At 42.1% G+C, this 21,443-nt stretch overlaps 1 protein-coding gene across 4 annotated transcripts in view; it reads right to left on the bottom strand.

Annotated features, from left to right (window-relative positions):
* Positions 1-119: 119 nt before the first annotated feature.
* baz2bb (bromodomain adjacent to zinc finger domain, 2Bb) overlaps positions 120-21,443 on the bottom strand; it is a 50,801-nt gene continuing 29,477 nt past the window's right edge. For 2 of the 4 annotated variants that reach the window (XM_076108145.1, XM_076108140.1), the window contains exons 4-39: positions 19,493-19,678; positions 18,730-18,861; positions 18,337-18,527; positions 18,004-18,219; positions 17,398-17,687; positions 16,852-17,008; positions 15,621-16,245; positions 15,192-15,479; positions 14,219-14,279; positions 13,022-13,130; positions 12,794-12,895; positions 12,195-12,405; positions 11,617-11,709; positions 11,482-11,543; positions 11,142-11,207; positions 10,236-10,301; positions 9,864-9,908; positions 9,551-9,583; positions 8,501-8,566; positions 8,171-8,311; positions 7,352-7,606; positions 6,623-6,846; positions 6,297-6,371; positions 5,934-6,168; positions 5,765-5,827; positions 5,521-5,665; positions 4,745-5,403; positions 4,311-4,599; positions 4,001-4,156; positions 3,691-3,845; positions 3,304-3,509; positions 2,968-3,100; positions 2,479-2,625; positions 2,029-2,321; positions 1,751-1,894; positions 120-1,606 (exon numbers count right to left, since the gene is read on the bottom strand). In XM_076108145.1, the coding sequence (XP_075964260.1) occupies positions 1,459-1,606; positions 1,751-1,894; positions 2,029-2,321; positions 2,479-2,625; positions 2,968-3,100; positions 3,304-3,509; positions 3,691-3,845; positions 4,001-4,156; positions 4,311-4,599; positions 4,745-5,403; positions 5,521-5,665; positions 5,765-5,827; positions 5,934-6,168; positions 6,297-6,371; positions 6,623-6,846; positions 7,352-7,606; positions 8,171-8,311; positions 8,501-8,566; positions 9,551-9,583; positions 9,864-9,908; positions 10,236-10,301; positions 11,142-11,207; positions 11,482-11,543; positions 11,617-11,709; positions 12,195-12,405; positions 12,794-12,895; positions 13,022-13,130; positions 14,219-14,279; positions 15,192-15,479; positions 15,621-16,245; positions 16,852-17,008; positions 17,398-17,687; positions 18,004-18,219; positions 18,337-18,527; positions 18,730-18,861; positions 19,493-19,678 (6,467 nt within the window). In that variant the 3' untranslated portion in view covers positions 120-1,458. The remainder of the gene's footprint in view (positions 1,607-1,750; positions 1,895-2,028; positions 2,322-2,478; positions 2,626-2,967; positions 3,101-3,303; positions 3,510-3,690; positions 3,846-4,000; positions 4,157-4,310; positions 4,600-4,744; positions 5,404-5,520; positions 5,666-5,764; positions 5,828-5,933; positions 6,169-6,296; positions 6,372-6,622; positions 6,847-7,351; positions 7,607-8,170; positions 8,312-8,500; positions 8,567-9,550; positions 9,584-9,863; positions 9,909-10,235; positions 10,302-11,141; positions 11,208-11,481; positions 11,544-11,616; positions 11,710-12,194; positions 12,406-12,793; positions 12,896-13,021; positions 13,131-14,218; positions 14,280-15,191; positions 15,480-15,620; positions 16,246-16,851; positions 17,009-17,397; positions 17,688-18,003; positions 18,220-18,336; positions 18,528-18,729; positions 18,862-19,492; positions 19,679-21,443) is intronic. The other 2 variants (XM_076108151.1, XM_076108159.1) reach the window with 2 other exon arrangements.

Genomic DNA, 21,443 nt, shown 5'->3' with positions numbered 1-21,443 from the left:
TAGTTACTACAGTATACCTGTGAAATAAATGAAGTGGAGTTCAGTATATTCTCCCCTGAAGTGTAAAGCATCAAAATATGGAAATAATAAAGTACACGTACGCCAACGTTTTACACAAGTGCATTTCTGAGAAAATTTACTTTGTGACATTCCACTATTGACAAATAAAACAATGCATTAACTCCATTTCACACCATTTCAACCAAATACAAATGTTTCAAATTAAATATATGATTCAAAAAAATGGCAAGATTATCAAAATTAGACTTACTCTGAATCAATAGGGAAGACAGTGAGGGCCCAAAAGTGTTATTTTGGAAAAACAGGTTTATTTCATCTGTGCCACACACTCACTATTCAAAAATAATATTCCCACAAAAGTCGCTACTCATTTCACAATATTCATAATAAAATACAGTTACTTCAAGTCTTCTGACTTCAGCTGTCTGGAGATGCCTCCGCTGGACCGTGACTCTGTCTGACTCACAGCTGGATTAAAGCCCACTGCAGGTTCTACGTCTGTCCGCGGGATTTCTGAGACTGGCTTGAAGGAAACGCTTGGAGATGAAACACACTATATGCACCACATCAATTGTTTTCAGAGGAGAAGCTCTAAAGAATATTAGCTTTTGTGTAAGGGTTTCCTACAGTATATTGTGCAGAACACACAAACAGTACACGCACAGAAAATAGAAAAAAAGCACACTCCACACACTGTTTAGAGGTCAGAGGTCAGGCACTACAATACTGAGGAGACCAGTGTTTGAGCCGATATTCAGCACAGGCAGAGCACAGTATAAGACATATGAAGTGCTACAATCATCCTTATGCATTAACAATATTTGAACAAGACTGTACTGTATGTACACTCTATACACGTTAGAAATACGACTTGAAAGAGTGATAGTAATACCTCCTGGTATTTTACACAATTAACAGCAGTACTGCTCTGGCACCATATAGTCAAAGAGCTGTAAACAATTCTTTTGTTTTTTGATTGGCTAGTTTATTAATAGTTCATAAAACAATCTTTTGATTTTTTTTTTAAAGCTGTTTTGCCAATGTCCTGCTTTTTTTGTTTTTAGAAAAGACTGACTGTAACATAAATACTTGAGAAAATAAATACACACATTCACACTAAACTAAAGTACTGATGATAAAAAACAAGGAAGCAAAAGGCATATTTACTGTGGAAATCCCCAAAGTAGAAAGGCCCAAATACAATATTGAGCCCAAGAGTCAGTGCATTCTGATAAAGAAAACAGTATTGTACTTTAAAGATATTAATCCATGAAGTGTGTTTTCTCAGCAGGAGAATTCTTTTCCCCATCACATTGCACGTCAGTGGTATTATAACTTATTTATTGATTTAGTGTCACAGGTGATGAGAAGGCCTCCAACACCAAAGATGAAGTATGCTATGTAGAGAGTAGCATTGAAAGTCCACACGGCAAACGGCTACTCCAGCAGTTCGGTCCATCGTTTGTCAAAAAATGTCCTCATGCTGTGGCCGGCTCGTCCTATTTCGGAATCATCTTCGTTAAATTTTTCACAGTTGTCAAAAACCAGGTTCACGTCAACGATGAAAGTTTCCAAATTCAAGTACCTGTAATCGTTAGAAAAGGTTGTTTTTATTTTTTATGTATATGCAGCAACAAATGAAAAATTGTGAAATACATAAGAGTATATGCACATGGAAAACACACATATGTCTACTTAAAAGCAAACATTGTGACAGTAACACACATACTGGTTGTTGGTGAGCTTTTCTCTGATGGTGGAGAAGTCCATGGGCCTTCTGATGACCTTCCTGTATCCAGGGACGGCTTTCTGGTTGACGGGCGTGAGGAAGGGCCAAGCGTCCCGTTGGGCCTCCAGCTCATCCAGCAGCACTCTGGAGAGAACAAGTGAAAATAAACATTTTAAAAAGGATGTTTTGATTGTCAAACGTTCATGACTTCCAGAGGAGAATGAGAAGAGGTAAAGTAAATGTCGCTATGCATGCAGCGAGTACATGATCATGCGTACCGGCACATCGTCAGTCCATTTGTGTTGCTCTCTTTGGTCGTTTTGGCTTTTTTCACACAGGAGACGGGGCTGCCGTGCCTGGCCTGGGAGCAAGGGGGGCTGTCGTCTCCTTTCCTCTTTTTGAACTCCTTGGTACCTTTCTTTGGCACGCTGCTGTTGCTGCTGGCAGCCTCGTCTTTGATGAGCTCTCCTACCACAGATGGCCTACTGTTTCGTTTTACCTCGCTGCCTTTCTTCCCTCCTCCAGCTGTTCGGCTCTGCTGCTTCCTACTCCAGGGGGATTGACCACTCCCCTGAATGACAAAACACACAGGAGACCGGTGAAGAGACAAAGAAAACATATAATCAAATCAATTAACTGGATGTGTACATGCGATACATCTACGTTGTCATTTAATAAATTTGATCTACTGTAACAGTGGAATAAACAATTAGGGCATGCTGGTGTACCTTTGCTACACAAGTGGGACAAAACCAGTCGCCGTCAGGTACTGTAGTGATCTTGGGTTTCTGGCAGTAAGTGTGGCAGCCTTTGTCACATCCATCACAGAGTAAGAGCAGTTCTTCATTATCCCCCTTTTGACAGAGCTGGCAGTGCTGGAAACAACAAAGTGTAGCCGTGAATACAACCTGAGATACATCACAATGAAAACTGTAGTTTTTAATGCATGTCATTGCAGCCAGGCACATTGGACGATGTTGATTTGTTACCGATTGTAATCCGATATGGTTGCTGCCTCGTAATGATGTATTGTAAATTGATGCTGCTATTTCTTTTCTTTTCACCTTTTTCCGAACAACAATGCTGCTGTGCAGATTTATTGTGTTATCTTTGGTTGCTTTCAAGAGGTTTATGTACTTAAAAAAAAAAAAAAAAAAAAAATCTATAAACCAATAATTTATACAATCTGTGATTATGGGAGAGAGTGTGTCACTAACCACTTTCATGATGGATCGTTCCCAGGCAATGGATTTCTGCAGCTGCTGAATGCAGAGTGACAGCTGAGCTGAGCTGCGGACTTCACCGAGGGCTTTACGCCACAACCTCATCCCCGGTGCCGCCTCCTCCTCGCTGTTTTGAGATCACAGAGATCACATTATCAAACTGAATGATAAAAGCCATTAAGCCTGGTTTCACAAGCAGTGTATTGAATCTGTGTGGGATGAACCTTCCCTTCACCATCACCACTAGAGGATGGTGTGGTGCAGGTACGTTATCCAGTCTGATCTGAAAGGTTGTACTTAGAGGGTCTTGTTCTCTCTCTCTCTCAGTACCTTCGCTCGATGTTCCTCTCCAGCTCTGCCAGCCTGATGACGGCTATATCAAGGGGATTGTCGGGCCGTCGCACCACCGTGCCAGGGAGTTCGTCCTGGCTGGTTTCTCTCTGTCCTTTCTTCTCTGGAGCAGGGGAAGCAAAGAGCTTGTGCTCGTGGTAGACCAGATCCTCCCTCTCCGACTGGGGCTCGGGATGCATCCAACCCTGAGGGAGACATTGTTACATTTGATGACACAGTAATTAATATCAAGACAAAGTGAGGACACTGACACAAGGACAAGCATACGTTGGAGAATTACTCGTGAAAAATTTGAATAAAACCAGTGTTTTATTAGCCATATGGGCTGTATGAAGATGAAAGAGTAGGATGCTCATTTGCACAAACCTTGACCTGCAGGCTGGCAGATATGACTTTCCTCTCCAGACCCTCGACTTGCTGCAGCAGGCTGATGTCCACCTCCATGGCCTGCTCCTCAACACACCAACCCTCCACCGTCTCCTCACGCAACTCCCCCTTCTCCAGCTCTGCCACATCAATCGCTACCACCACAGATACAAACAGAAATTACAAACTACTATCTACTTATTAAAGCAAACTTATTATATTCAATGTAAATCGACCAAATGCCAATAATATATTTTTATATCACTGCATGTCTGTTGTTGTAAAGAGAGCAGGGGAAATGTGGACTAACCGTCCTTGCTATTGGCACAGAGCTGGTTCGTATACTCCATATGTTTTTGGATCTGTTTCTGCAAGGCCTTCTCTCTGATGCCTCGGCTATGGAGGGCCTTGACCAGACTGTGCAGTCCCTCCATGTCTGCCACCCTCCACCAGCCACACAGCATCTCTGCCAACACACACACACACAATTTTAAAACTTGTCACAAAATTGTTTAATTTCCAGCAACATAGAGAAGTTGTATTACTGAGTGGCCGTCTGTCTGGGCAGTAAATACTCCAGCATATTTGACTCGTGCATACTGGCAGTGAGCCATTCGTACCCTCAGGGATGGGCTGAGGACTAGGGTAGTCCTGGGTCTTGGCCACTTCCACAGCAGGGAACGAGGCACACTCGGGCTTGTCACTCTGTCGCTCCGGGGTCTCACTCTTGTTGTCCGAGTTGTGATTTGCCAGGAAGAAGACCTTTTTGCCATTAACCTCCGCATGTTGGGAGGCCAGATCCAGCATTGGGGGTAGAGAAGCACCAGAGAAGGGCATGCTGGGACTTGTCGCTGCGCTGGACACGTCGCACCATGTCAGCCGGCTTTGATGAATGCCAGACTTTACTTGCTGAGGGGGAAAAATACACACACTTTAAATTATGATCAAACTTTACTTCCACATACATGACTCCAACTCGTGTTCTAAAAAAAAAAAGAAAAAAGAACAGCGTGATCTGAAATAATTGTGACTGAGATTATTGCCATCAACCAACCTGAGAGACAGAAGGTTGAATGTTACTGATCCCAGGAGCACTGGAACTGGCTGTAGGTAGGGGCTCGGGGGAGGGGGATTCGGTGCTGACGGTCTGTAGGGGAGAGGAGGAGTCTGGAGGGCTGGAGCCTGAGGTGAACGAGGACTCGTCACAAGGAGAGCGAGGCAAGAGGCTAAACCACTGGTTGCTCTTTTCCATCAGCATCTTGGAGAGCTGGTCCTCATGAAAGATAGACTGAGGGCTGCAGGTTATCCAGGGATTACTGAGCAGGGGGGCACTACGCAGAGACAGCACTGAAGTATCTGGTTTATCCATCAGTCCCTGCTGACTAGTAGCTGCCTGAGAGGTAGGATATGAGGGATAAGATGCAGTGGTAGGGACTTTAGCAGAACGACTGCAGTGAGAGTTGATGTCAGAATCTCGAGCCATTTTGGCTACTTCAAGGAGTTTGCTGAGCTTTGAGAAGGAGCCGGGTTTCTGGAGGAACAGATTGAGACTGTGCTTGTCCTGCTGGCCCTCCGGTGTGGTTGTATCGCCGTCTGTGCTCTGTGCTGGGCTGGAGACGACTGGCTTCTTTGTCTCTTCCAGCTGTTCTTCTTTTACACGGATCACCGCAGCAGTCCTCTGTCTCTTCCTCTCTTTCTCAGTCTCTTCATAACCTGAACAACATGAAAAGGTAACCTCAGCACAAGTGCACAAAAAAAATTCTATCCTGTACATGGTGGTGAACAAGGACTAAAGTGAACAAAATCTGAGCTCTCCGTTTTGGTTTGCACCTTCACCGCTCTCCATGCCCTCCACAAAGACGCCGCTACACTGCGGAAGGACCCAGTAACGTCTCCTGTAGCGGTCCTGTCCAACCGTCATGGAGCGCAGTGAGTGAGATGAGTCAAATAACTTCTGTCTGATCTGACTCTGTTGCTAGAGAGAGACAGAGAGTACAGCAGGTTGAAATATGCGGTATTGAATTCATTGATGTACTAAACCTGAGAACAAATAGTCTCATAGGGTTGAATCTACCTTGTATGTTTTCTCCATCTGTTTCTCCAGCTCCTCCGTGCTGGCTGAGTGTACACTGTCGTCCTAGATGAAAAGATCTCATTAGCATGAGGCCAGTGGACCGGCTGACCTTTACTATAACAAACACTGATTTAAGCCGCTCCAGTAAAAGCACCATGCTGTCACTGACCTCCTCTTCACATATCTCCGCTTTCTTCCCCTTCCTCCCCCCCAATTCTTCTTCCTCGTCGTCGTCGTCCTCTCCTTGGTCTTCACTGGTGTCATCCTCGTCCTCTTCCTCCTCACTGTCCCCTTCTTTCCTCTTGCATTTGTTTCTGGCAGCGGGGATGACAAAGGTGTGGCTGTCCTCTCCCCCCACACCGCTGTCCCTTTTCCCCGTCTTCTTGGCGTGGATGCTCCTCAGTCTTTGAAGACAAAAATGGACATTCAGACTAGTTGAGAAACCCAGATTATTTCAGCATCACCATCTCATTCAGAAAATGTGTAAGCAGAGAGTCTTTGAATAGCAGCTTAGATCATGCATATTACTCACTTGCGAAGTTTTCCCTCGACAACCCACTTATCCTTCCTCAGGTTGGTAATGTGATCTATGTTTCTGTCGATCTCACTGTAAAAGTATCAGACGATATTTACACAGATGGTTCTGTGACCTTTTTTGCATTACAAAAAGAGTATGATGTCTTTGCGCCACACTGCTGTGGCGTTACCAGTACTACTGAAAAATTTATGACATGTAGTTTGAATGCCCAGGATTTATTTTAATGTTAGTTTAGTTCATTAACATTAGTGTGCTACAAAAAATAAAAATAAAATCGTAGCTTTATTCGATAAATAGCTAAATCAAAGAAATAGCCTCACCTGATCACAGCCTTACTGCAGCAGAGCTCGTTGACTAAGAATGCTAGCATGGAGGCCTTCTGTGACGGGCTGTGGGCCTGAAACGCTTTGGTCCTGAGGCTGAGGGCCAGAGCAGCCAGCTCCGTCTGCTCACAGTGACCCTCCATGTAGATCTGCAGGATCTCGGACACGTTGTCTCGGTTGATCCCCACATTAGTCAGGTGGTCCCCCAAGGCGGTCTTATGCTGAGAGAAATAGGGTGTTTAAAAAAAAAGGGAGTTCAGTGGTGTTAAACAAACAACAACACTATCTTTTTATATACTGTAACCCATGAGAGCAGGGCACAGGTGACGGGTTTAGCCCCTAAGAGCGCAATGAGAAACACTATCCTTTTGAGCAATTATCTTTTTGTAAAGTAATTAACGTTAAGTGCTTGAGTGACCGCTGGGATGTGTCTTGGACACATTTAGGATGTTCAGATATTATGAAACATGATATTTTAGTTGACAGTCTCACTGAATGTACACACAGCCTGGGACAGCCTCTTAATACGACTAGATGTAATAATGCATTTTAAGGTAAAGACATGATTGCACCCTACGGCACAGCATGGACAAATAGCTTTGGGGAATGCAAATTTTGGCTTAATATGTATAGCAGGTGTGTGCTTTTTTTCTGTATCTGTGCACATACGGTACACATGCAAATTACAGAACGGGAACCATTTGCACTTCAACAACAAAGTCTCACCTTGTGACCTGCAGGTATACCAGGATCACACACAACGACGGAGAGCATGTTCACCAGCAGGTCCTGCACCTTGCCCATACTGTCCCCAGTGTTGAGCAACCCCTCTTGAAGGTCTCTTAGGTTAAGCATGTTTGGATTTGTGTCTAGCCTCAGCACCTTCCCAAAGCTGCGCAGAAACTGCAGCACCATCAGGCATTCAGAGAAGGTACTACCCGGTAAGACCAGACCAGGGATCCGGGACAACTCTGGAAGTGGCTGCAGAGTAATAAAAACAAGGTTTAAAAAATAAAATACGTAATATTTATCATCTCTCATTAACGTATCTCTAGTTCCTGCACACAAAGAATTAAGACAATTTAAAATTCAGCTTATGTGAGAGAAGTGTCCAAAAGATCCTAAAGACTAAGTTGGAAAACTTTTCCAGCATTACTTGTTTCAGACTAGTTTGTCTGTCAAGTCCTGTTAAATAAATCTCATGAATAAAGCCCAGAATTCTTTGATTACAAGTAGCAGATCAGTAATACTGTAGTTGGTGTTATGGCACCAGTAGCCACTTGGTGGCAGTATTTTAACTTAAACGTGCTTTCTTTTTAATCTATTCCAGATGCTTTCAGTGATATTGCACATCTATTTTGGTAGATCAGATAGTGAAACAATGAAACCATAAATTTGTCAAAGAGCTTTTCTAATCTCCATGCCTATAGCTCCTACAGTGAAATCCCCTTGCTGTCGGAAAATCCAATCTTTTCCGCACATACCTATTCCACAGATGGAGACTATCCATGCTGACACACATGGACTCTCATTCTGTGTGGATACCTTATGATCTGCTAAGCACATGTCTTCATTTGGTTTCTTCAGCTCCTTCGCCTTTTCAAGTTCCAGTCTTCTGAGCTGCAGTTTCCTCTCCTTGTTTAACCGTTTCTCATCCTTCTTCTCTTTCTTCAGACGCGCTTTCTCCTACAGCCGAGAGAGAGTATTAGTGATACTGCTGCTGACTGTTGTGCTCGGAATTACAGTGGGTGGAACACACAAACAATGACCTCAATTACCACACTGTTGAATCATCAAAAATAATAAAATTACTAAGATGAAAACAGTGTAGCAGAACAGAGGAGTGGGGATGTGAGCGGATCAGGCGTTACCCACCTCTGCCTTCTTACGGGCGTCCACAGCCTTCATGAGCATCATGTGCTGCCGGCGTCTTTCCCTCTCCTGGCAGAGCACAGACACATAGTTTTTTTCCTGTTCATAGTATTATTTGAATTGGAAAATGGCTCATGTATGCATTACACAGTACGAACACCTAGTACATGCACAGTAGAAGAAGAAACACAGATCACCATTTGTCACAGTTCAAAATGTTGCACATTGCACCGTACGTAAAGTGTAAAAAAAAACACACAACAGGTAAACCAAACGGAGCACAATGATAGACGAAAAAGCTACATCGCGGGTAGTGATGCACACACAAAGCATAAGTTAGACACAGCCATGATTAATCCGAGCATGTCAGCAAGAAGGCAGACTGAAAGATACAGGCCAAGAGGTTTAGACGTATAAGCTGCAAATATTAAGTGTTACAGTGACAAAGCAAAGCACATCATTAATGAACAATGTTGAAAGAAAACTATGCTGGAGATTAAATTAAAAATGATTATACTTCCAACTCTTTATTTACTGTGAAAACTAAAGTGTAGAGTCCATCTATGCCATCATTGCCTCATTTAATGACGCCAATGAACAACCATGATAAAACATTCAAATCTCCAATGAGGAAAAGCAAGAATTTGGTTTCCATTACCTCAGTGATGTAAATCCCTGGCAAGAAGTGTATGTTGATTTTTCTCAGGCGATAAAATAGATTCGAAATTTGGCTCACGTGCTTTAGAGTAAAATGATTTTGAGGACCTACATTTATTCAATTCAAAACAAAAAAAATGTAATAGGAAGTTGGTGTTCCTTTAGGCTATCGCAGTGCTTTGCACGCCGGTTATACTTTCTGTTTTTAATCGTATTGGCCAGATAATGGATGTGTTTTCTTTGAGAGACAAATAGCGCAGACGTATGGAGCGCACTGTTCTGGAAAAGCCATGCAGAAGGGATGTAGTATGACTGCAGCCAATGCTACACTTTGATGGGAACCATTTATCACAACACGTTCACAATAGGTTGTTAAATGTACAGAAACAAACATACCCATACCATATCTAGTCTATGTCTCTCCAACTCCTGGTAGAAAGAGTTTGCAAAGTATTAAGAAATAGAAAATCACACAAGAAAATAAATGCCAGAAAAAATCCAAACGATAGTAAACTCAAAGAAAAAAATACACCCATGAGAACCTCACAGCATAATTTGATAAGATGCTTTGTACAAAATAATTCCATTCGGCTACGGAAAATGATCTTTAGTTTAGAGACCATCTCCAAGACATTGAGTTTAAACACAGAGTAAGAATGGCTTTAAAAATAATTTGGTCTTGATAATAATAAAAAATTAAAATAAATACCTGGTGCTTCAGTATGACGGCTTGGAGTCTCCGTATCTCCTTCTCCTTTAACAAAAAAAGATAAAGTCAATTACAAACTAAAACATATACACAAAAAATGACATAATTGGAAAAGGCGTATACATACTTTACTGAACAACATCATGCTAAATTTCCCGGCCCCTAGACTTCATTGGTTGAAAACATTTCACAGATCCATGTGGAACGCAAGGAGATGATCAAACCTCTTTTTATCACAGTGTTTAACTAACGCAAGGAAAATATCTTTCGCACTGACGAGCAGCTCAATGGAGCAAAAACATCATAGTGCAGACAAGTAAGGGAAAAAGAATGGGAGTCAGCTGAACGAGGGAGCATGCTCATCTGGCGCACCTTGTTTCGCTTCTCAGCCTCCATTATTTTGGCATTGGCTGCTTCTTCTTTCTTCCTTCTTTTTGCCTGTACACAAGGAGAAACAATAGATGTATTTAAAAAGACATACAGTACATACGCCATGGAAAAACTTTGAATGAATAAACATTTTATTGGGGCAGTAAACTCTGATTAATGAAAATTGAATTAAGATCATTTTCATCATCAAGTGAAAATAATAAAAAAAAAGACTTAAATGATCTTAAATGTATATAATAAACGAATTAAGTTTTGCTCTTAACATTATGTATATGTTTGCTAGATTGTTTCTTTTTTTCAATGGAAAATGTTCCACAGAAAGCTTAATAGTCAGCGCGGCTCACTGATAAGGTCACATCTAACATATTGAATTCCTGTGCAATGAGATGATTATGTCCTCCCATTAACAGTGAAAGACAAAATGGTTGCAGTTATTATGAAACACCAGCAGGCAGCGAGAATAAATTTAGCAAAATTCTATCAGTAATTACAGCCACAACGAAATCCTGTTAAGAGCTGCTTGCCAAGCGTGTCAACTAAAATTTGATTTATAAAAGCTAAAATACTTCACAGCTGCTATTAGTGGGAGAATGCAAAATAGGTATTTCACCTGGCCCTGGTAAACTCTGGGCCACCTCTTACTTAATGAAATACTGTATTTTGTATTAAGCTCCATCACGGTTTGAGGAGATTTTCATATTCAATGGCACTTTTTCAAAAAACCAATTAGGCATTAGTCACATGTACCCACTGGATGTGACTAAAAGTGGGGCCACATAATTTAGGAATAGCCTTTGGTTGGGTTTAAAAAAAATAAATTAAAAAAATCCTATCAACAGCAGAAAGGAAGTGTTTTAGAATGTTTCTGCAATAACTTTCAGGACGAACCTCGAGAATTTGCTGTGCACGGAGTTCTTTCTCCATACGAATTTGCTGAATGCGCTTGATCTTCTCCTGGTAAAAGGATGAGGGCAAGATCAAATGAATTAACTGTTAAGTCATGCATGTCATAGAGTGGCGGAGGGGGGGGGGGGGGTGAAGAAGTACAGTGGGTCTTTGCAGACAGGAAAGGTGCAGCATTTAGAAGGATAGCAACTTCCTTGCAGAATTTTAAAAGCAATTTGACTGAGCTTAAAACCTTTTTTTTTTTTTATGAACAGAGAAGCTGCAGATGGTTATTAAGCTTTGCACGGAAAATTAAACAATGCATGAAAAGGAAAGTCCTTACTTGCTGTTTAACAATCTTCATCTGCTCCCTCTTTTTCCGTCTCTCCTCTGCGGCCATTTTTGCTGGAAGACACAGACAAATTAGGCTTGCACACAGCATTGTGATGCAAGTGTGACTTGTGATTAAGGTGTTTACCTCGCTGCTTCCTTGCCTCCTTGGCTGCTTGTGCCATGGCCTGCTTCTCAAGTTTCCTCATCATTTTGATCTGAGCTGCCTGTCGAGCTATTTCTGCAACATAATGACATATGTTAATGAAATCACAGACCCTATTCAAATTCCCAAAATTCCTCTGAACAACCTCCAAAGAAAGTGCTAAGAGTTTTTGCAACAAGCTACTGTGTTTACGTGCAATAATGACATCGTGGCCCATTGATAAATCAATATCGCTGTCTCTTCCTAGATGGTTTCTATCATGTGTGATTCTAGAAAGAACCCATTACAGCTTGATTTTAAGGATATGACGACAAAACATTCACCAGTGATATTTTACATTGTTGGGAATGGTTCTGCTAATGAGCTCTACATAAACTATTAAACTCCTTTGAAGCTTAGCTGGAAATATAATGAAGCGATCACTTTATCACCAGTTGGCTTACTGTCCTCACAAAAAAAGATAAACACCCCAAATAACCATAAATGATAGTTGTTTGTGTTTCATGGTTGATTTTCTCTTGACCAGGTGCTGCTGACAGTCTTCTGGGATGTTAACTGACCTTGAGCCTCCAGTTTGCGTAGCAGCTTCGCATCACTGACATCGTGGAAGTTATTTTCATCAATATGAAGAGGATGGGTCTTCCACCTGCTGTCCCCAGTGTCATCACCAATCGACTGCCGCTCAGACCGTGTGCAACGGCTGCGCCTCCCATCCATCGCTATGATACTGGGAGCGATCTCCTCCTCTGCCAGCAAGAACCACTGTAAACCCTGGGTTTGTCAGACGGAGAAGAAATACATATTAAAACCAACAAACCAAACAAAAATGGCTTGCCTGATTATCTGCCCAATGCTTTCATTTATGGATTTTCATGTTGACTGGCTTAAGTACTTAAAGCTACAGCGTTGAGGCTGTGTAGGGAGTACGCTACATGCCTCAGAATGCATCATGCATTTAGACAACAGCGGTACTGTTCTTCATGCTTAAAACATATTTCAAATAACTTTTTCCATTTCATAAAATAATAAAATATATTACATTATACATTATTTTACTTTTCCCATCTGTGATTGAATTACACATTTGTTCATAATCAATGTCGACATCCTTCAGCGATGACATTAATTATTGAACACAAAAAGAAGTAGAAACAATTACCTCCGGTCCTTCTCTGGCTTCGTAGAAGTCACCAACTTGAATTTTTGTACTGAAGCTGAAATTGTCTCGGGAGATTTCAGTTATTCCATTCCGAAGTAAGTACTGCAGACAAATGAATAATGCATATTAATTAAAGAAGTACATCTTAACTGATGCAGTGAGCATATGCAATCACGTAAGGCTTTAAAGCTACATTCAATAAGACAAAGTTAAACATTGTAGATTTACCTTCATAACATCAGGATACTGACGCAGCTTCTTCCCACACGGAGCAAAGTAAGCAACCTCTCCCTGTAGACGACCCGCCACAGTCCTGATACGGGTCTCTCTCTGCCACCTGAAAAACAAAGAAATTGCAAAAAATAGCACATACACTACCATAGAGGTAAAACAACAACAGTGTTATTATTGGGACAGATACAGTACACATCATCCTCTTGTTCACAACAGCAACCAAATAAGGAGAGAAACTATGTAAATGATGTCTGTACAGCTGTGTGGTCCTGTGGCCTTGTCTTCCTCTGACCCTTCCAGTAATCACACTCCTATATGGCCAAGCACCAAGTGGGGCTACCCCTCAGTTCCCATGAGCTCCGCTGGAGAGCAGCCATGGCTTATACACAAGACATGTCGGCGGTTATCCCGCACAGAGAAGGGGTTAATATCCAGACTTATGGCCTCTGTTTCCTGCGAACATGCTGATGAAAAACATCCCTAGAAGATGAAAGGCGCTCTGATCCAAGGCTGCAGTATTTGTGGGCAGGGGGCTACTAATGTTGCATGTCTGTGTTGAGGCTGTATGCAATTAACCCCTTGATGCTGAAGTGCTGGGCCTCATTTCATTTCCTGCCTACTGCTCAAGACTGGAGTTTTTAAAGGCCCCTAAAAGGATGTTTTTTGTAGTCTACTCCTATATAGCTCTTGATGAAACGTCACTGTTCTCAAATCAGGAACTCTAGTGGAGCTTTTTTTACAGTATTTACCCTGGGAAAATTTCATATTTACACAGTGATATGCCCCAACTACAGATGACTGATAAACATCTGGTTCTCAATGGCACAAGAACAGTATTTGTTTAGAGAATGAAGTGTTTCTTATTCCTTTTTATTACGGGTGTGAATGTGTTCACACTGAAGGTTTATTGATCAGAAACACAATTCATTGTCTGTTGTATGTGGCAAACCCAGAGATATGATAATATTTGCCGTGGATGATTATGTGTCTCAGGCTGCTCCACCAAGACCGTAGATAACCTTTTAGGAAAGGTCACTCGTCAGCCATCGGTAAGCCGACATTTTACAACAACACCAATTGCATAAACACAAACAATTCAGGAAGTAGAACAGTAAGGACAAATGGAACATGGTGAGACTGTCAAACCTTTAAGCGTTTCTTTTGACATGAAGTGCATGCACACTAGCTCACCCAAACTCAAGAGGCAACCGCAGAACTCCCTCGTCAGTTACTCTCCTCCTCTTTCCTGATCCTGGAAAACAGGAGAAATGACTCAGCGCTTTTCGCACCTCCAGGAGGACGTGAGCAAATCCACAAACCTGCCATGTTTACAGATATATCCACTTCACGAAACAAGGAAGGGGGCAAAACATTATTGCAAATATAAAAACATCAAACAAAAAGGAGACCCTGTTATACATCAAGTTATTGTGGATAGCCGTTTTATATATGAAATGGCAAACGTCACATGACTTCACTTAAATGACCACGCAGGTCAGTGGAATGTGTTAGCTCAGTTCACAACAGCAATGCCCTGATATGTATGAACATCAAATATTAGACAAACAATATTCAGACCTTTTGACACATAAGAGAAGGACAAAACACAGGACCAGGGCTTGTACAGCAACAAGCCTCACCACGGTCAGGACTAGTATTAATAGTGTGAAATACAGTTATATTCTGTATTTTATAAATGTTTCTTTTACATCATTGAGATTAATTCACTGCATACACTCTACTTTTACTATTATTAAATGTAAAAGGAAATTAATACTTCTCTATTACGACAAGTAAGAACCCAGCTCTGTTAGTAGCGTAATATGCTCCGTGACTCATCCAGTATCAGATGTGTAAAGCATCTGCCTGCGTTAATAAAGCAAACGCTGCTGGGGACCATCAAAACAATGACGCAACCAATTTCTGCCAGAGATCATTTTAACCTTGAACTATTGAGAGATGCGCATCCATGTTTTCATACTGGAAAATAAACGTACTTTTCCACTGATGGGTTGGATGGTCTGAATAAGGAAAGTGAGTGTAGAAAAAAATAAATACCATGTTGACTTTTGTCATGATCCCACTCTTTGCATTGAATTGTAAACTGAAGCCGTCTTGTAGGCTGGGGATGTATTTGGTTTTCAAACAAACACAGATTTGTTACCTGGCTGTGGGGCGAACGTGAAGGATGGCGATATAGTGCTGTGGTTACTCAGTGCCCCTGAGCTGGTCACTGCGTTGGGGGTAAGTAGGGTACTTTGAGGCTTGATGATCTTCAGGTTAAGCTGGGAGCAGTTGGCTGAGAGGTTCGAGGAGGACCTTTCAGTAGACAAGGAGGCTTTAGCGAGTTTCAGGGGAGTCCTTTCTGCATCGCTGTCTGCTTCCGTCTCACTGCGCTCCTTAATATCATCCTCAGAGCCATCAGAGTCGCTATCCAGATTGCTCTCCGACTCTACAGGGGATACCAGCGTGACACAGGGGGGGGGGGGGGGGGGGGAAATGATCTTCTAATTAGCATTCTGCTCACAACCAAACCTCAATAACATGTTGTCAATGGAATATATTTATTCAATTAAGGTCTGTATAATCTAACCTGACAGGCTACTGCCAGAATCTTCATCCTCAATATCATCTTCGTTGTCTTCATCGTCGTCATCAAAGTCATCTCCTAAAGAGTCGTCCGAGTCCCTGCTGCTGTGGATATCAGACTCGCTGCCTCTGACCAAGTCTACGGGTGGACAGGATGCTTTGGTCTTAGCGAGGCTCTTTCCTGCATGCAGAGACTTGGGAGTGGTATTCTTCCTTGGCCTGTGAGCAAGACCTGACGAGGCTGAAGATTTAAGTGGGGAAGCGGAGCTGCCGGACATCTCCTTGGTGCATGTGCTCAGGTTGATGGGCATGAGATAGGCAGGGCTGGTGGCTACCAGGAGGGGCTTGCTACTGGGGGTGCTGCTCTGGCTGCGGGGTTTAGTGATGAGGGCCAAAGGGGCATCCTGCACTGCGTTGTGGATCACTCCATTAAGGTGGTGGTTCAGGAACAGATTGGTGTCATTGCTGTGTGGGAGGGACAGTAAATGACTGCTGAACGTATCCGACGAATGTTTATGATGCGACAGCGACGACGAAGAGGATGACGCATTTTTGTGACTTTTATACCAGTTCTGGCTCTTGGGTCGCAGAGAGAAAGCTTGCTTCACGGAGTCCTTGGAGTGGAGGGGCTTTATAAGTAAAAATGAAAAAGTGACAGAAACAAAGAAAAGAGGAAGTAATTACACAAACTGTCACTCACATTACATTACTGTGGGCTGTGAATGGAGGAATTTAAGGTGTAATAAGAGACGGGGACAATGAAGAGCAGACGCAGGCCTGTCAAATACAGTAAAGAAAAAAAGGCTGCTGTGGAAAATATTTTCAAATTGTTTGGCTTAGTGCCATTGTGCGACTCCAGCTGTCATCGTGTATTTGTTGCTATTGTCATACTCAATCGAAAGCCTGTATTTAATGTACCACCATCATATGAATTAAAACCCTCTTGTTACAGACTGCTACATTTTCCTTCCTTTTCAAAATAGTGACAATAACAGAGTCCTTAAAAGACGACTCCTGATAACAAACGTCCCAAAGCGTAAAAGAGCTAATTGCTTGTCAATTTTGTAAAGTATTCCCAATAGAGCTAAATGCGTTGTCGCTTCTTGTCATGTTGCGGTCAGACTCACATGATTTCCTTACAGTAATTCGTTTTTTTTTTGTACCTTGGGCAGAATGTGGATACAAAAATAAAAGCTGCAGCTTCATAGCACCAATCAATAACAAATATAACTCACCTGTTTCAATTTAAAACTCTTCAAATGTAACAATCTTTCATCCGGAAGGTTTCCACTGCTCTCCTTCGTGCCAACGACAAGCTGGGTGTGCTTCAGAGAGGGCATCAGGAATTTTGGTTTCTGTGGAGGCTTTTGTGAGGCTAACAGGGTTGGTGGTCTGGGTAAAGAAGAGAGGGAGAGAGCGACATGTTTGGAAGAGGAGGAGACAGAGCTATGTGCAATATCAGTACCAATATCAATGTATGTATGAGCAATAAAACTACCCTGTGCAATATAAACATTTTATATTTCCTACCTCATATGTGCAAGAATTTTTAACGATTTACTTATTTATTATACCTTTACTGTTTGATTATTTATTGTACTTGCTTAGCTTTTTTTCTTTTGTTTTCTACTGATGTTGCACTATCCACTTTGCTGCTGTAATCCGGCACATTTCTTATCTTATGCTTTGGTGAGATTAAATGAGAGAAGTGCTTTTGTGAGGTGGAAGGATGGAAGTGTTTCGATGAGACGGAGAAAGAGAAGAAGTTGTTGGATGAGGACCTGGAGGGGAGTGGCGAGGCCTCCCTGTGGGACGGTGCTCGGGGACTGTTGCCGGCTGCCGACCCCGTGGCCTGGATCACACTGATGTGCTGCTGGCCGGCCTCCTCTGTAGTCCCGGAGCTCTGGAGGAACAGCGCCGCGGACTGCGACAGGCCGGCGAGATGGGAAGAGGAATGCAGGCGGTACGGGGAAGTCAAAGGAACGGTTTCACGTCGACGGTCTTGAGTTGAATTTCCATCCGCAGTGCAAGGTCTCTTCTTTTCACTCTCACAAGTGTTCTGTGTCAGCCGCTGAGTAGGAGGATGAGGAAAAGACAGCATGTCATGTCAGCTCCTACTGAGATAGCCTCACAGTGGCAGCTCTGTCAGCTAGCACATACATCCAGTTTGCCACCCACCACCATGGCTATTTTCGACAAACCAACTAACATTTACAGCACTTAACAGAGAGGAAATTTGTCCCTTTAAAACGACTTATTTTACCAGACATTTTTATGTTAGTACATTATTCAGAAAAGAAACTCTTTGCCAATGGTGTCCACTGATTTTAAAGCCGAGTATGCTGCTGAATATTCAAACACAAACCCTAAAAGTTTGAGACACTTACCTTGACTTTCATTTTCACTTGACTGTCTTTCTCTGAATCAGACCTGCTACTGTCAATGCTCCGATCATCCTCATCTTCATCATTGTCGTCGTCGTCGTCCTCCATGTCATCGGGATCGCTGCTGCTCTCCTCACCATCGCTGGAGGAAATATCTGACAATGATCCCGATTGGCTGCCACTCATGCTGGAGGTCTCTAGTGGTCTTTTGTTGGGTTTCTAAAAAATGAAATTAAAAAAATGAATCAAGTGAAATGGGAGAAATGGAACCAGGAACACCAGAACAATGAAGTGCGTTTGAATGCAGTGTATTGTACACGAGTGCTTAGCGTTAACCTTTTCTTTTGTCTGGGTGATCTTCTGGTGCAGTTGGCCGAGGTCCTGGCTGTTCTTTTGACACCGACTACTGTTGGCTTTAGTTTTCTCAGTGTTTCCCTTTGTTGGAAATGAACTGGTGGTCACAGCAGAGTTCCCAGAAGGAAAAGCAGCACTCCTACCATTCACTGCTCCAACTACGCCTACAGAAACTGATAGATGGAAACTAATGAGAACAAGCAACATGAGTCAAACACATTAGGAGGACAATAAGTCTCATAATGTTAGCAGGAGTATTTTAAAGTTATAAAAAACATCTTTATGGAACCATTCTTTGTTGAGCCTCTTTGCTTTGCTTTAATCTATAACAACATGTAATACCGTAGGCAGGAGCTGGCTCTTTTTTTTTTTTACCTGAGGTACGTGACTGCAAGTGAGTGGGATTGTGGCCTTTGAAGGTTGATGCAAATATGGGATGCAGACCTAGAAGAGGAGGGAAGAAGGACCCGGCTCCGCTGGTATGTGCCTCAGATGGCCGCCACCAGTCTGGAGGGGGGGGCGAGATACCATGCAGTTAGGCACAAACTGACACTTTATCTTTATGTGCAGAGAATTAAATCTGCCAACATGTTATAAGAGCACGTTTTAGCCGACCTGTCAAAAGCACTAATCGCCTCAAAGTAAAGTTTTGCATTGACAACAAGTGAATTCCACTTATGTCATCCCTTTATGCTGAGAGTTGAATAATTAAAGCAGAGGTCATCTGCTAGAATAGCTGCAAAGATTCACCTCATCTACTAGAAAAATCACAGCTGCTGCAGTTTCCCCAAGTGCAGCGTTCTTATGAAACAGCATCTGCTCTCTAAAACCTACATTCACTCTGTGCTGAGTGTCATGATATCACTTTAAGAGAAGGAAATCAGATAACATGGAGAAATTCTTTCATTATTTTTGACATGAAAACATGTAAAAATCTGAAAAGGGAAGAGAAATGTAAGGTAAACTTATATTTCTGTTGCAATGGAGTTTGACAATGTACCTCCCCATTAGAATAATGATATAATCGACGGAAGTCACCAAAATATTTTCCACGACAGGTTTGAAAACAATTAACTCGACCCTCAAGCAAATTTTCCTCTTTACTTCCATTAATAGAAAAACACATCGCATTTCCTACCTGGAAATGTACCAAACTGGGAGTGAGCAGCCAAGGCAGACAAGCCAAGACTTCCAAGGCCTCCAAACTCAGAGCGACCTGAACTTGATGTGTAGAGCCCAAAAGCTGGATAGCTGACCAAAGGGAAACCATTGGAGCTGCCAGAAATATTTGAACGTTCATCCCCAGGTACCTGCCGCAGATGGCCTGGAGAACAAAGGACACAGTTCATAGAGTGCTTTAATTATAATATATTAACGCACATATTCATTTTTTGGTTAATCTCGCTATCTAGAAAGACGGTCTATCCTGATATTCTATATACATATACAGTACACAACAATCGATTGAACATATCATGGTTTAATTATTCATTTATACAAATCAGAAATTGTTAATGATACCATTAAGGACCTCTTTAGACAGTATTTTGTACACTTTGCCTGTATCCACTTGAGTCTTCCACAAGCTGCTAGCTCGACAGCTGTGAGTACTAACAAAAGCCATGGTCCTTGTTTACGTTCATTATAAATAAACACTATGTTTACCTTCATAGTGATCACTTTGGGGGAGTGGCTTTGGAGGGAGGCCTGAACGTGGCGACTTTCTTGCTAGATTTGGCGACTTTTGGAGCAGGTGCTGCTAGTGCTGCTAGCTGCTTCCATTGGAAAAGAGTTGGCAACACTGGGCTGGGCTTTTCAATTGGATACTTTCAAAATCTAGCTTACTCTTGCTGGTTTCGCCAATGTTGCTGAGCCCAACTTTAACAACCCAGAGCAGCCTGATAAAAGCAAAGCCCAGTTGATTTGTTCTGTGTAAATGCAAAGCTAACAAGGCTAAACAGTGCGTCTTATTACGGTTGTTACAGGACATAATCAGCTGTTCATCTGGGGAAGTAACTTTGGCTACAATTCCTTGATCAATTTAATGATAAATGATCAACACTATCTGGTCAATAAGCTATAAATGCATCTAACTCTAACTGTTGATACATCAAACCCTAACCTCTTAATGTAATCTTACTTCAATGAAAAGGTTAGTGCAGTTTAACTGACATGAAAGTGGAGCTAGAAACCCTAAAAACCACACAGGCCTAATCTGCAAGAGTCTGTTAAGGTTATAACAGCACACCTGCTGTACAGGAACAGTGAAATCTTTGAACCACTACTTAAAAATAACCAGGTCACGCCTTTCCTCAAACGCCACTCTGGAGTCAGACACTTGTTCTAACTGGGTTAAATTCACAAGGAGGGGGATCCATAAACATGTTTCTTGGATCTCACTCACCTAAAGCAATTACAAAGCTTTTAAGAGTATGAAAGCTTGAGAACAATTGTATTGAAAGGGGTGTAACCATCTCTGGTCTTGTGGTATCTTTCTTCTACTTCCCACAGGGGATCGGACATCTCTTAAAAGAACTGAATTTACTTGATAATCATAACAGCTATGTGACTACAGAGGTGCCAATGTGCTGTATAGTGTTCAGCCCAAAATAAATTATCTGGGAAATTTCTGTGCACGTTTGGTGTGGGGGTTTGAAAATGAATAATTTATGAGAACGTCTCTAATGTGTTCTTCATTGTGATAGCACAGCAAAAAAAAAAACACAAAAAGAAAACCCACTACTTTTTGGGGCATCTTATCATGAAAGAAAAAAATAATCACAAACCACAGTATGTAAATTTGCACATTATTTTGTGGTCAGGGGTAATCTGACAGCTTATGCATCACCGCTCCTCAATGCATAATGGCTTTGACCACAATTAATATTCAGGGAAAACAAGAGGATGTTGGCGGCTGCATGCACACTGAGAGGCTGACAGACTGTGTGATGTCAAATCACACAGGATAAACTGGAGCTAAAGGTTGTCAAAAGACATTCACAAGGGCGTACACAAAGCTTTTTAATTGTAGGCATTCATTAATTCGACAGTCTTTCCATTCCTATCAAATTGTCTGTAACATGTTAAGA

The sequence above is a fragment of the Anarhichas minor genome, unplaced genomic scaffold (genome assembly GCF_050575085.1).
Source record: "Anarhichas minor isolate MPS153535 unplaced genomic scaffold, ASM5057508v1 ptg000004l, whole genome shotgun sequence".
Classification (NCBI taxonomy): domain Eukaryota; kingdom Metazoa; phylum Chordata; class Actinopteri; order Perciformes; family Anarhichadidae; genus Anarhichas; species Anarhichas minor.
The sequence above is the reverse complement of the archived record's forward strand: the minus strand, read 5'-3'. Positions and strand labels throughout refer to the sequence as shown.